The sequence below is a fragment of the Cibotium barometz genome, chromosome 3, assembly GCF_041138505.1.
Source record: "Cibotium barometz isolate CiBa-2024 chromosome 3, ASM4113850v1, whole genome shotgun sequence".
Lineage (NCBI taxonomy): Eukaryota > Viridiplantae > Streptophyta > Polypodiopsida > Cyatheales > Cibotiaceae > Cibotium > Cibotium barometz.
This window is the reverse complement of record NC_141048.1, coordinates 69,193,332-69,207,271: the sequence shown is the minus strand read 5'-3', so window position 1 is coordinate 69,207,271 and position 13,940 is coordinate 69,193,332. Positions and strand designations below refer to the sequence as shown.

General features: G+C 46.4%; 1 protein-coding gene across 2 annotated transcripts; it reads left to right on the top strand.

Annotated features, from left to right (window-relative positions):
* Nucleotides 1-1,350: 1,350 nt before the first annotated feature.
* Nucleotides 1,351-13,734, top strand: LOC147640465 (chloroplast processing peptidase-like). 2 transcript variants are annotated; one of them, XM_086780952.1, is made up of 7 exons: nt 2,505-2,626; nt 2,724-2,808; nt 12,538-12,606; nt 12,697-12,765; nt 12,900-12,986; nt 13,304-13,371; nt 13,480-13,734. In XM_086780952.1, the coding sequence occupies exons 2-7, from the start codon at nt 2,764-2,766 to the stop codon at nt 13,652-13,654; spliced, it is 513 nt and encodes a 170-aa protein (XP_086637078.1). In that variant the 5' UTR covers nt 2,505-2,626; nt 2,724-2,763; the 3' UTR covers nt 13,655-13,734. The 2 variants fall into 2 exon arrangements, with proteins under 2 accessions (XP_086637069.1, XP_086637078.1); XM_086780943.1 differs by having other exon boundaries at nt 1,351-2,808.
* The last annotated feature ends 206 nt before the right edge of the window (nt 13,735-13,940 follow it).

Genomic DNA, 13,940 nt, shown 5'->3' with positions numbered 1-13,940 from the left:
ATATTGCATCAAATTTGGTTGCACAATTCTCTTCTTTTTCCTTGATATGATCAATGACTACCACTACTTTATTATGTCACTTTTCCTGAATAAATCAAGATAAATTTTGGTGTAATTTGCATGTCTTTTATACACATGGCAACATCTAAAAAGTGTTCCCTCCCATTTGAGTTGGTCAAATTTTTGCCATATCAACAAAATCCAAAACACCCACAAGGAGTGTGCTAATTGTAGAGGTGCTCTTATAAGTCAATCTTGATGAGATTTAAGACAAATCTAGAAGCTTGCAAGTCACATTAATCTACATATTACTCACAGGGACATTACCAAAATAAATGTAATGACAATGTCTCATTCACTCATAACAACCTTAGTGGTAAGCATTGAAAATAATACAACTAGAAAGCCAACTATTTTATTGCAAGCATGGAGTTCAGATCACTTTCAGTGTGACCAATATCAGTGCAAAATATATTGTCATTCTGTGCAAGGTTTATTATTTGTATAGTCAATGCAATTTTATTTCAGGAGCATTTTTCCATCCTCATTAGTGACCATTATCAACTCAAAAGATATTGTCATTCTATGCAAGGTTATTGCTTGTAGTCAATGCAATTTTAGCTTAGGAGTAATTTTCGATCACAACCCCATTTATTCATGTAGCAATCTTGGAGATTCTTGCTACATTTTAGGATCATGGCAAATCCAAATGAGAATAAGGGTTAAACTCCAATGACAAGGAACCATTCAATAATTTGTTAGTCAAGAAAAATGCTAGTGTTTGGAGCCAAAGGTGGCCAATAGCAGTCAATCAATTTTGTTAGTTGCAATACTCTGAGATTGAAGATATATTCTTGATTGATGAAACAAGCATAGAGCTTTTCTTGGTGGAGTAGAGGCCAAGAATGCCAAAATGAGTAGAGTCCATGAGAACAAGAATATGAAGTGGGTAAGCAAATCGGTGAGAGAACGTGCTTCTCTATGTCTTTATATCTCTTCTCTATATCTCTATATTATAGTGTTTCACGAAGCTGTCACATGGCAAGAATTTGGAGATTCGGGATATAGTTTGGAGGTTCGAGGAAGGGTAGGCTCAGCCCACTTTGTGGAGAATGTGGGTTTGCTAGATTAAAGTCTTACATATCAGCCCCCTTAATAACCACCATCTAATTAATTAAGGCTTTGCTAGTTTGCAAAGCCCCCGGCCCCCCCCCCCCCCCCCCCGGCCCCCCCCGGCCCCCCCCCCCCCCCCTCTCTCTCTCTCTCTCTCTCTCTCTCTCTCTCTCTCTCTCGACCCGAGTACACGTGCGAAGAGACTTGGGAGAGGCTACTTCCTCCTCAAGCAAGACCGGTCATCTATAAAGACGTAGCAGCAAAAGTGAAGCACTTGGCTATGGCGCCCCTCTGAGGTTTTTCTTCTCCCAGCTCTTCTCTGCTAGAATGCCTTCTCCAAGCTCATCTATCTCTTCTCCTTTCCTGGACCTTTCCCATCCCTCCTGCCCTCCCGAAAGCTTCTGTAGCTCTGCATCGAATCCCAACTCGTCCCTGCGGGACTCTGCCGGGAGCCCTAAATCGTCTCAGCGGAGCTCTGGGTGGATCCCTAATCCTTCTGCGCGCAGAATCAGCAGCGGAATCTCCGAGATAAACGTTAGCTCGTCTCTGTCGACCTCTGGGCGAGGCCCTCATTCTTCTCTGCGCAGAAACAGGACTGGCAACAGACGCTCTCAGGAAAATTCTAACTTGTCTGCGCGAAACCCTAATTCTATTTACTCTTTGAAAGGAAGCAACAGAGGGAGAAGCTCGGGGTCCTTCTTCCCCCTTTCTTCTTCTTCTTCTTCTGCTGCCGCCTCCTCTACTTCTTCTTCGCCATGCTCTGGGGTTGCCCCTGCCGTCGGCAAGGCATACTTGGCTGTAGCAGCAGCAACGACTGGCCGTGCCTGGGCATCCTTCACGACGCCATCGCGGAGCTTTCGTGAAGGAGCCTGTCATCTGCCCCAATGCTGGGGCTCCCCCTTCTTTTTCTGAAGCATTCTTCTGCTCTGTATCCCTTCCTTCTTCACTGCCATTTGCCATTTGCCATTGCCATTGCCATTGCCATTGCCATTGCCATTGCCATTGCCACTGCCACTGCCATTGCCACTGCCACTGCCACTGCCACTGCCACTGCCACTGCCACTGCCACTGCCACTGCCATTGCCATTGCCATTGCCATTGCCATTGCCATTGCCATTGCCATTGCCACCACCTGCATTTACTACTGTCATTCCCTAACACCCCCCTCTTCGGCTTGAAGCTTGCTACAGTGGTGATCCCATGTTGCACTTGCGGCCATGGCGCGTAGGTGCGCTCTACTACTCCTGCAGGGATTTCTCCCTCAGCCCTGTCCTCTCCTCTATCTGTGAACACAGACTCTCTCCACACTTCCGCTTCTCATCCCGCAAACCGAGAAGCCCGAAGAGATTTTCGTCATCCTCCGGCGATGAATCCACTCTCAGAAGAGGTTCTTCCGACAACGGAGATGCACCTCCGACAGTTTCCGACAGCACACCGGAAAACGAAGAGACGGCGAGAAAGCAGGAAGCAGACGATGATTCTGGCAGCACCAGTGAGATCGCTGCAAGTGGTGGTGGGCTCTTCAAACGTTTCTCCGATTGGATCGGTCTTTCAGCCGAGCTGGACTACAAGACCATCGTCGTCACTGTCCTTCTGTCTTTCTTCTTCAGATGGTTTGTGGCAGAATTCAGATCCATTTCATCATTGTCGATGTATCCTACTCTCGAAGTGGGAGATCGAATCGTTGCTGAGAAGGTGTGCATTTCTTCCTTCCTTCTGTATCTTCTCATTATACTCATAGAATATGATATTTGGACCATAAGCATCCGATGTGGCTGAGTTGCTTCATTTTTCCACTTCTAAGCTGTAGAACTGCTTTAGTCAGATTATCCAACACAACTTACTCTGGGAGATGAGAAGTATGAGTTAGTGAGATTGTTGCACTTCAGTTCCATTGGTCCAGTTCATGGGAGCGGTGTTCTGTAATTTTCCCTCAAAATGTCACTTTTTGTTGCAAGTCATGGGGAACATAAAAGAGAAAAGATCTATTAATCAGCTTCTGTGGCTTCGTGACCTAGAGATACAATAGTTAGAGATGAGTGAAGGGTCTGCTGGGTTTTTTGTGTGTGTGTGTGTGTGTGAGAGAGAGAGAGAGAGAGAGGAAGGTTGGGCAGGTTTTCAAACATGCGCGGTCCTTAAGGACATTGTAGGAGTGGAGATTTGATGTTAAATATGGGGGGCTTATTGGACTCCTATAGTTCTAGCGTTGCCTTATTTATGAGGCTATCACATTGAATTGGCCCGTTCTTAGACTTTTTTTTTTCTCCTGAAACAAGATCTTTCTATTAGTTAACAAAAAACACCCTCAAAAGGCTGAATACAGCCTCGAAAGGCTAGATACAAACTCACCTCTATGTATGGGGTGAGAACCAAAGAACAACAGGGGAAGAAAGATGCACTTCTCCTCCAGCTGGCCACTCTATAAGAAGAAGGCTATCCCATACAAGGGGTAAGGAAGGGAATAACCACACAGGTGGTATGTAGTGCCAAGTGGACTCACCACCTCTATCTGAGAAAAGGGCAAGGTCGCCAAGCTCTCAAGAAGGCTACCGCATACGGTGAGAGCCACCCTGCAACTTCCCCCATTGGCTGCGGAGGGTATGAATGATGTCGAGCCAAATGCTCTAGATGGACTCCGTAGGGGGAGTGTGGGTGCCTTCGATGGTTTCATTGCATCGAGCTCTCTAGATGTGCCAAGCTGCAATGTTGGTACCAATCTCCTATCTCTGGCACAAATCCAGAGTCCAGTGATCAGTAGATGAGGTTGGGATTGGTACTGACGAAATGCAAAGTTGAGAGATCTAAAGGGCTAGCCCGAGCCTCAGTGGCCCAAGCGAGCTGCGATAATGCCCCATGAAATGATACGGGTAGACGTCTTGTCCTCATGAAAATGTGGAGAATCCGTTGTCAAACCTACTGAGCCTTTGGACAATCCCAAAGACAATGTTTATGAGAGTCTTGAGGGTGGCCACACCTCGGGCAAGCTGCTAGTCTACCGCCAATGGCCAACCACGTGCCACGTGAAACTCCTGTGTGCCAACAACCACAAGAAAAGGGTGATCTTTCGAGGTCGAAAACTGTCCCAAAGCCTCTTCCAAAAATTTGAGAGAAAATGTAGCGAGAAGTCCTGAGATTGCCAATGTCCTGCTACTATCGGGTTGCCCCCGACCTCGGGCATTTGGATCCTGTGGCCTAGCCGTGCGGTGTATTCGAAGAACGGGGTACCAGAGTCTCCTCCTTGCCTGCAGGATCACGCCAAGTCTACTCCCCCGTGTCCCATTGGAGGCACGTGAGGGGACAGCTCTCCTAGATCCATAAACGCCAGAGTCTCTCCTTGGCTACCTTGGCCGGAGGGGGGTCATGTGAAGAAACAACACTTTTTCCAGCCCTAAAAAGGGACCTTCTGGATATTTTATATTTTATTTTTGGGGGTTTTTTGTCTTGGCTGCTGGCCTACACCTTTATGGTGACCGACCAGCACCCCCCTTTCACTATATATAACATTGCCTATACCTCATCATTGATGTACCACTTCATCGCCATATCAGGTACCATCTGGCCGCCTACAGCAGGGGCTCACATCAGCGTTTTCCTCTGCTGGTCCAGGCCGCCTTCTGCAGGGCTCACATCAGCCTTACATCAAGCTGTTCTTGGCGCTTACATCAGGCTTTTTTCTGCACCATATCTGCGTTTTACTGCCTACATCAGAGCATACATCAGCATTTATACATCAGCTTACATCTGTGTTTTGGTTCAGCAGACGTCTGCGCTTTGCTTCAGCAGTCATCTGCGTTTTGCTGCAGCATACATCCGCGCTATACATCAGCCCACATCTGTGCTTACGTCAGGCTTACTTCAGGTCTTATATCAGCGTTTATCTCAGCCTTACATCAGCGCATACATCAAGGCTCACATCCGTGCTTACCTTCAGCATATCTTGTGCGTTTTGGCACAGCCCTTGGGATAGAAGCCCTCTCTGCTTCAGGTACGTAGCACCTCACCAGAGCTTGCACCACTCGGGACAGCAGCCCTCTGTGCTTCAGGTACGCAGCACCCGTGTCATCAGAGACTGCACCACCATTATCGTCATTGACGTTACCTTTTTCCGCTGCCACTATGACCTTGGAGTGCTTTGCCTCACATCGACTCGAGCCTTCGTCATCGACCGTGCTTCAGGTCCGACGTCTTCTCTGCTTCAGCATTGGTCTTGTAAGTACTTGCCATCCTTACAGGGATGAATGGCACATGCTGTGTTAAGGAGGGATTTGATGGAAGGAGGCATGCTAAGGCACTCTTTCCTGCTCTTCTCTGGATTTTACTCTGAGAACTTGCCAGATGAATGGCACATGCCGTGTTAAGGAGGGATTTGACAGACTTATGGCTCCGCAAAGACGAAGTTGGCTTGGCTGTTGGAGTGTTGAGAAAGGTGTATGCTTAAGGGGTAGCAACTTAGCAAGGCATTGCCTATGTGTAGCCTATGTAGCACAGAGCTGATTTGGAGAGTGTCTCAGAGTAACTTGTCACGTTGCTTGCTATGGGACTACATTACAGCGTGCTCCATTGTTAGTCCTGCTTTTCATTGTGCCTGCTGTACCTGCAATATATAGCATCCTCCAAGTTTGTATAAATGCTCTGGTCGTGACTGCCGAGCCCTATCCTTTCGGTAGAAGTGCTACTTAAACTGTTGTCTGCTTGCTGAGTATCCTAGCAAAACCTGAGACATTATCTGCTTTTATCATGCCACGGCTCATTTCTTGCCCGTTGTAGCTTAACAGCATTGTTAGGATACAAATGTATGAATGAGCTTGATCTCATACTCAATGGATGAGCTATGGTGGATGGAAATGAGCCATATCATAAAGCTAGTAATTAAGCACTAGTTAAGCATGATTAGGGAGACTTAATCACAGCATAATAACAACATGAATGGGGCAATAGAATTCGTGTTTTTCTCATTAGGAGGGCCACCATTTTATAGCCAAAGAGTACATGTTTGAATGACATCATTGCTTACATCTCACCAAGAGCATCCAAGGCCATCTCCCCCCACATGGCTCCCTAGAATATAGCCTCCATGGAATCTTCTGAAACTCGCCTACTTCAAGTGGGGTTTGACCCTTACATTCACCTGGATTCTCTTCACATTACATGGTCCTTTTACATTTTATTGAGTGCTTTAACCTTAGACCATGACATTGATCATAAATTCCAACATATTCCAATACCCTCCCTTGATCATGGCATGGTATATTGCCCTCCCTTGATCCAAACATTACATGAAAGAAAAAGCTTAACTCATAAGGAGTATAGCTCTACAGTACATAAAAGAAATTAGCATCGCTCATAGGGAGCATAGCTTCTACATTGCGAAAAGAAAATGACATGAAAAACATTCCTACATGAAAACATTCCTCTCCCATACCCCATCATCATCATAGCATCATCATCATCATATCCATGGGCATCATCATCATCATTTGTTGGTCATGGAGACCCAACTCCCCATCAATCCCCCCTTGAGGGCTACATGGCCTATTGAGAGATATTGTGAGCATCATAGAAACACATAACCTACATCATCGGTGGTTAGAGGTGTCCATACATAAACATTTGGGTAAGAGAGGGCATAAACATTGTTGGCTTTAGAAAGCCCATTCTGCATCTACCTCTGCATCAAAGGAGGTAGTAACATTGTTGCATGCTTGGATTGCTTCTGCGGAATCATTCGAAGTGCTTACCATATTTGCCTGGTTGGTGTAACATTTGTCGGCGAGGTGACCTGGCTTTCCACATTTGGTGCATATTCGCTTTGGCTTGTCTTTGTGGTAGCAATTCTTGGCAAGGTGTGCCTGGTTTGAGACAAGATCAATGACTCTACCTTTCAGCTTCTTCTCTTCTTCCAAGAGAACACTCTCTATTCCCTCCAAAGTGGGATCCTGCATATACTTTAAGGTCGGCATGAGTGTATCATACTCGGATGGCATTGACTTTAGGAGGATGGCTATGGCATCACTCTCCTTGACTGGTTCATTGATGGCTTCGAGCTGGGCCATCAAGCTCTTCATGGTGTTGATGTGAGATGCAAGTGTCTCATCAATCTTGTACTCTAGACTGTAAAAGTCTACTTTGAGACTGATTTTGCTGTGGAGGCCTTGAGCACCAAAAGATTTATCCAGTGAATTCCACGCAATTTGTGAAGATGTTCCATTACCAATGTAATGTATATAACTATCTTCAACTCCAAGGGCAATGAGAGCTAATGCTTTCTCATCCTTGGTTTGCCAAGAGATTTCTCCTTCTCGTGTGGCAGGTTTAGGTATAGTGCCATTGACTATGCCCCAAACTCCTTCTTTCATTAGTAAAAATCTCATTTTGACTTGCCAAGTGTGGAAGTCATGACCGTTGAATTTCTTGATGAAAGAGGATGATATGTAAGTTGACTCCATGATTGGAACTGAACAATGCAATAGATTAAAAGCTAGAATCCCCCTTCACCATATATATGTCAGAATATGCAGCGGAGATGATGACCAAATCTGGGAACACAAGAGCAAAAACGCAGGCAGAAAAAACAGCACAAAAAGAGAGAGATGTAGGCGTGTAACTCTGCTCTGATATACACAAGAAGATCCCGAATATGATACAAATAAGGCATGGGGGCTGAGGAGCTATATATACTCCCCTAGAGGGCAGTCGGCCAGCATCAGGAAAGCCCATGACTGACAAAATGTCCACGACTGCTGAAAAACAGCAGTCGGCCAGCATCTGGTGCCCCACGTCTGCACAGAACAAGTCGGCCAGCACTCAGATAGCCCACGACTGCTACAGATGCAGTCGGCCAGCCTCAGAGTGGTCCTGGCATCACCTGGCAGCCCTCCCAAGCCTCAGAAAAATGGGAAAAAATAGGGGAAAAATACGGAGAGTGGGGAAAAATGATAAAACACCTCATAAGGGCGGGCACACCCACAACAAAGGCCCTGGTGTATAAATCTAGACAGGAGATGACTTCTAACACCCCCTCTCAGCTCCTGGCTGTGTGACCAACCACTGGGAGCTGGGGTGCCGCCTGAGCAAATCCTGAGAGCGACTTCGTGAAGAGGTCCACCGTACTGTCCTCCGTCGAACAGAACTCCAGCAAGATGTCATCAGCAACAATCTGTTCACGAACAAAGTGCCTCTGGATGACCATGGGTTCCTCCAGTGGAAGCCCAAACCTGCAATGTAACCTCCTCTTGCTCCGTAAAACTGCTCCTGGGCCATAAGTAGATCTCCTCGTGTCCGAATCTCCTCCCCAAACCGAGTCACTCCAACCGCGGAGTCGGACTCCATCCAACAATCCCCCTCCTGTGTACAAGAGTCCATGATCCTTCGCATGTCGCAGAAACCACAGGAAACGCAATCCTGCCTCCCAAAGAGACATCTGCAACCAAGAGCTCAACTGCCTCATCAAGAAGCTCCCGTCCAATCCGGTGTCCATCAACCAGATCAATGAACCATACAGCTTCTGAGTCACAGAGACATCACACTGCTCACAAGGATCAACACCTGTTACGGTGCACAAGCAAGTCCTGGAAGCCTGATGAAACCTGTCAACCACCCCCTCTGAATCCGGAACCACAAAGCCTGGAAAAACCACCTCCTTCTGCAAGTAAGCACCTGTCACCTGCCTGGCTTTCCGAAAGGTCCCCGTGGAAAGAACATCCTCAACTACTGGAAGTTCTATGTCCCGAACACGACGAGACATCAGAGCATAAGTGACCTGTTCAGCTTCCTCTGACTCACGAACACAAGAACTACCAACCTCAGTACTGGAAAGTTCCTGCCAACTGCTGCCATCTACTGGCAAGCTATCCACCATCTGGTCCCGGAAAGCCCGCACCTGCAGCGTATCCACACCTGAGTAGCTATTACCATACTGCCACTCATCACAATCTTGAGGACCTGGGAGAGAGAGTGCTGAAAGCCTGTAGACTCCATTCTCCACTCCACCTTCCCAAACCACTTGGCCTGTTGCTTTGTCCCGGAGAGCAACAAAGTGCTCATCAAACTCCACCCGTACGCCAGTCTTGCAAACCTGATGCACTGACAACAGATGAAAACCAAGTGCCGGAACATACAACACCTGGGAGGAATGCTTCCCCCCTCTGCCATCGGGAACTATCTCCATCCTGCCCTCACTGTGAACTGGGATAGTGGACGTATCCCCAGTAAGAATATGACCAGAAAGCCTGCAGAGATCCTGTAAACCGGAACGGGAAGGAGTCATGTGCCTGGAAGCACCGCTATCGAGAATCCACTCCCGAGTATCCGTTGCGGAGAGTCCTCCAATCTCCTCCCTGCCTGAAGAAAATGAAGCATCGGTGTCCATCACCTCCAGGTGCACAAAAGCCGGAGTCTTCATGATTGCTGAGGAGTCTTCACCCTTCTCGGTCTTCCGCTTGGGACACTGCCTCCAGTAGTGGCCTTTCTCGCCACAATCATTACAGGTCCTCTCTGCCTTCAGTTTCTCGCGGTCAGCGTCGGACATCTTCTCAGAAGACTTCTCCGATGAAGCCTTCCCCTTGCCCGTGTTACGGCCTTTCGACCGTTGGCCAGTAAAGGCCTCCGAACCTCCACCCTGAGGAGGGTTCGTGAATCGTTCCTCTTGGTCCAAGACCATGGGCACAAGCTCCTCCCACGTGATGGTGCTGAGCCTGCCACTGGTAATCAACGACGAATAAAATGCTGAGTATGAAGAGGGCAAATGTGACAGCAACGTTATGGCCATGTCCTCTGACGATATCTCCTTCCCAGCCTGGAGAACTTCCTGCTGAAGAGCCTGCAGCTTGTTAATATGCTCCCGCATCGTCGACGACTTTGCAGGGCTCATAACCCGCATCTGTACTTCCAAGGAAATCCTCTTCATGGGCGATACCCTGTTATAAAGTGAGGCCAAATGCTGCCATATACCTCTGGCCAGCGTCATGTGCTTGACATGATTGATTACCTGCGGTGTGCAGTTGAGGAAAATAAACGAACGGACCCTGGCGTTGACGCGATCCCACATCTGCGTCTGGGCCTCCCGGTCCTTTCGGGTTGACGGTAACTCCCCTTCCTCTACTTCCGGCCGTGGAACACCAACAACGACGAAATCGGCGAGATCGTAGGACTCCAGAACGGATTCCATCATCACCTTCCATATGCCGTAGTTGTTCCCGTCCAACTGACGGTCCACCGGGAACGTGGGGAGTGTCGGGATCTTCACATGTCTCTCGGCCATCTCTAACAGATCTGCCATAGCGGGGATGTACTCTGAAAAGGGTGGGTGGGTGGGAACAAAGAAGAACTGATACCTGCAAGTGGCTGTCCAGCAAATCAGCCCGCCTTCCTCTTGCTTCTCCTCTTCCCGAACAGTCCAAAACAGTCCACCAATCAGCCACAAAACAGCCCCCCTCTTGCTCACACAAATCCCAAGACCTATCTAGAGCCTAGGCTCTGATACCATGTCAGAATATGCAGCGGAGATGATGACCAAATCTGGGAACACAAGAGCAAAAACGCAGGCAGAAAAAACAGCACAAAAAGAGAGAGATGTAGGCGTGTAACTCTGCTCTGATATACACAAGAAGATCCCGAATATGATACAAATAAGGCATGGGGGCTGAGGAGCTATATATACTCCCCTAGAGGGCAGTCGGCCAGCATCAGGAAAGCCCATGACTGACAAAATGTCCACGACTGCTGAAAAACAGCAGTCGGCCAGCATCTGGTGCCCCACGTCTGCACAGAACAAGTCGGCCAGCACTCAGATAGCCCACGACTGCTACAGATGCAGTCGGCCAGCCTCAGAGTGGTCCTGGCATCACCTGGCAGCCCTCCCAAGCCTCAGAAAAATGGGAAAAAATAGGGGAAAAATACGGAGAGTGGGGAAAAATGATAAAACACCTCATAAGGGCGGGCACACCCACAACAAAGGCCCTGGTGTATAAATCTAGACAGGAGATGACTTCTAACAATATATGCATGAAATTACTCAAGAATTCCCCAAACCCATAAGCCTTTGCATAGTGATAATAACGGGGCCTAGACTTGATCCTAGGTTTTCTAGTTTTGCTTTTGGGTTTCAATGATTTTTTCACATATGATTCATTTGAGGATTCTGCATCACTTTCCGTCATGATAATGTTGAAGAGGATTTTAAATTGTGATGTTTATTATTACATCATCACAATACCATATGATAGTGAAGTACAAAATCATATTGGATTAGCTCAAACCTTATCCATTCATATGAAGGCTGTCCCTAAAACAGAGTTGACTTTGAGTGTTTCATTGAAGGTCTTCCCAAATGATTCACTTAAAATGCTTTGAACACAATGAATAGCAGTGATTTGCTAAGCTATTGAGCTCAACACCATCCAAAACAAGTGAGTAAATCACTGATATGAGCCTCAACACTCCAGACACTTTGAAAACTGATGAATGACTTGAAGCAGCAGCTACAGTGCATCAATGCTCATGAAATTCAATATGTATAAGCTTCATATCATTGCTAAAGTGCTCACCAAAGGAATTAGTAAACCATGGACCATGTCTCCTGCTGTAGCCGTTTTTTGCAAAAAAAAAGGCGCCGATTTGCAGGCGTAATGGCGACGCGATGCTGGCGATTGAACTCTCGGGCAGCTACACGCTAAAAGCGCCGCCACTTAGCTTTCTTTTGCACCAAAAAGTTTGTGAAATGGTTGAGTATTCAGCCCGCAATCAGCAAAAGACCAGGGTTATGTAGTTGAAGCTTCAATGGAAAGCTTCATTTTGATGAAAATGAAGACCATGGTTTAATGCCTTGTAGATGATGATGATAACTAGGCCTAGGGATGAAATGTTGCTCTGATACCATGTTAGAATACAAATGTATGAATGAGCTTGATCTCATACTCAATGGATGAGCTATGGTGGATGGAAATGAGCCATATCATAAAGCTAGTAATTAAGCACTAGTTAAGCATGATTAGGGAGACTTAATCACAGCATAATAACAACATGAATGGGGCAATAGAATTCGTGTTTTTCTCATTAGGAGGGCCACCATTTTATAGCCAAAGAGTACATGTTTGAATGACATCATTGCTTACATCTCACCAAGAGCATCCAAGGCCATCTCCCCCCACATGGCTCCCTAGAATATAGCCTCCATGGAATCTTCTGAAACTCGCCTACTTCAAGTGGGGTTTGACCCTTACATTCACTTGGATTCTCTTCACATTACATGGTCCTTTTACATTTTATTGAGTGCTTTAACCTTAGACCATGACATTGATCATAAATTCCAACATATTCCAATAAGCATACTAACCTTTTCTTGAGAGAGACTATCTGCCTGCATCCAAGTGGGCTGCATTTTGCTGTGGCATGACATTACTCACTGTCTGTTCTTTGATTTTTCAGGTTTCTTACTACTTTAGGAGACCACAGTCTAACGAAGTTGTGATTTTCACAGCTCCTCCAATTCTGCAGGCAAGCATTTTTGCCAAAGTGTAATCCTTGCCTTTTTCTTTTGGGTTTCTGTGTAGAATTAACCAAGCTTTTGGCACTTTGTGTTTCTAGGAGAGGGGTTTTCACCCAAGAGACGTATTCATAAAGCGGGTTGTTGCAGGAGCCGGCGATGTGGTGGAGGTCTGACTCAGTGGCTAGATAAAGTCTTATATTTACTGAGCTGTGTTTGAGCAACGCAGAAGATTTGATGGGCTGATAGTGTTTCCTTTTTTGGGTTGCCCTATCCTGTCTTTACTATTGGCTTTCTTATGCAGGTGCACGATGGAAAGCTTATTGTGAATGGTGTTGCTCAGGATGAGGAGTTTATTGCAGATCCACCAACATATGACATGCATCCAACGGTAAATATCTTAACCTTGCAGTTTGCATGTTTGTCTTTTTTGCCAGTTTTCAGCTACGTGTTTGGGTTATTTTCATGAATATGCGTAGTCCTTGTGTTTTGCTACTTTGATTTGATGACCTCAAGAGCTATGTGCCCTCAAAGTCGATTCTAACCTTCTAGTTCAGAGAAAACTGTGGTTTTGCTTTTTTAAATTATGACATTAGAAAAATGCCCACATTTTTTTCTGCTACTCTAGTGTCACTTGAGTCCTTGGCTAGTTTGGTGTTAAAAGTTTTGGCTGCATGGAATTGAGGACACCGGTAATCCTTTCTGCAGTATGTACCTGATGGATATGTGTTTGTATTGGGGGATAACCGCAACAACAGCTATGATTCACATGCATGGTAAATGCTCTGGCAATCTAGCTGGTCTCTTTTAGGTTATAGGAAGCCATGTTCTTCAGTGGAGGTACCTTGCATTTCCTGACTTGTCTTTTGTCTCGGAACTGTCAGGGGACCTCTGCCTGCAAAGAACATTTTGGGAAGATCTGTTTTTCGATATTGGCCTCCTCCACGACTTGGAAGCATAGCTTTGGATGCAGAGACATCAAACCATTCACAGCTTCATGAGGCCTCTTGTTGTTTCAGTGCTTTGTTTCTGCGCTGTGGCACATGGAAGCACGTGTAATCTGTACGATGTCGTCTGGCATCAAGCTTGATGGTGTAAACATTCATGCGAAATGACATTTTCTCTGGGCCCTTTCATTATTAAGTGGATGTTTGTGGATCTTGATACTACATTGCATGTTGCGACACATGCACAAGCATGCATGTTATGACACATGCATATGCACATGGATGCATGCCCAAGGGTGTAAGCAGGCATGCAAATTTACATTTTTCACTGGGAAGTGGAGGGTGGTGTTCCATCACACACTTCATGGTTTGTGCATATGCACATGGATGCATGCCCA

Excerpts from the sequence above, each read along its gene's own strand:
- LOC147640465 (XM_086780943.1), top strand. The coding sequence starts at position 2,314 with ATGTTGCACTTGCGGCCATGGCGCGTAGGTGCGCTCTACTACTCCTGC. Across the intron at positions 12,987-13,303 it reads CATATGACATGCATCCAACG|TATGTACCTGATGGATATGT; the intron begins GTAAATATCTTA and ends TCCTTTCTGCAG. Across the intron at positions 13,372-13,479 it reads AGCTATGATTCACATGCATG|GGGACCTCTGCCTGCAAAGA; the intron begins GTAAATGCTCTG and ends CGGAACTGTCAG.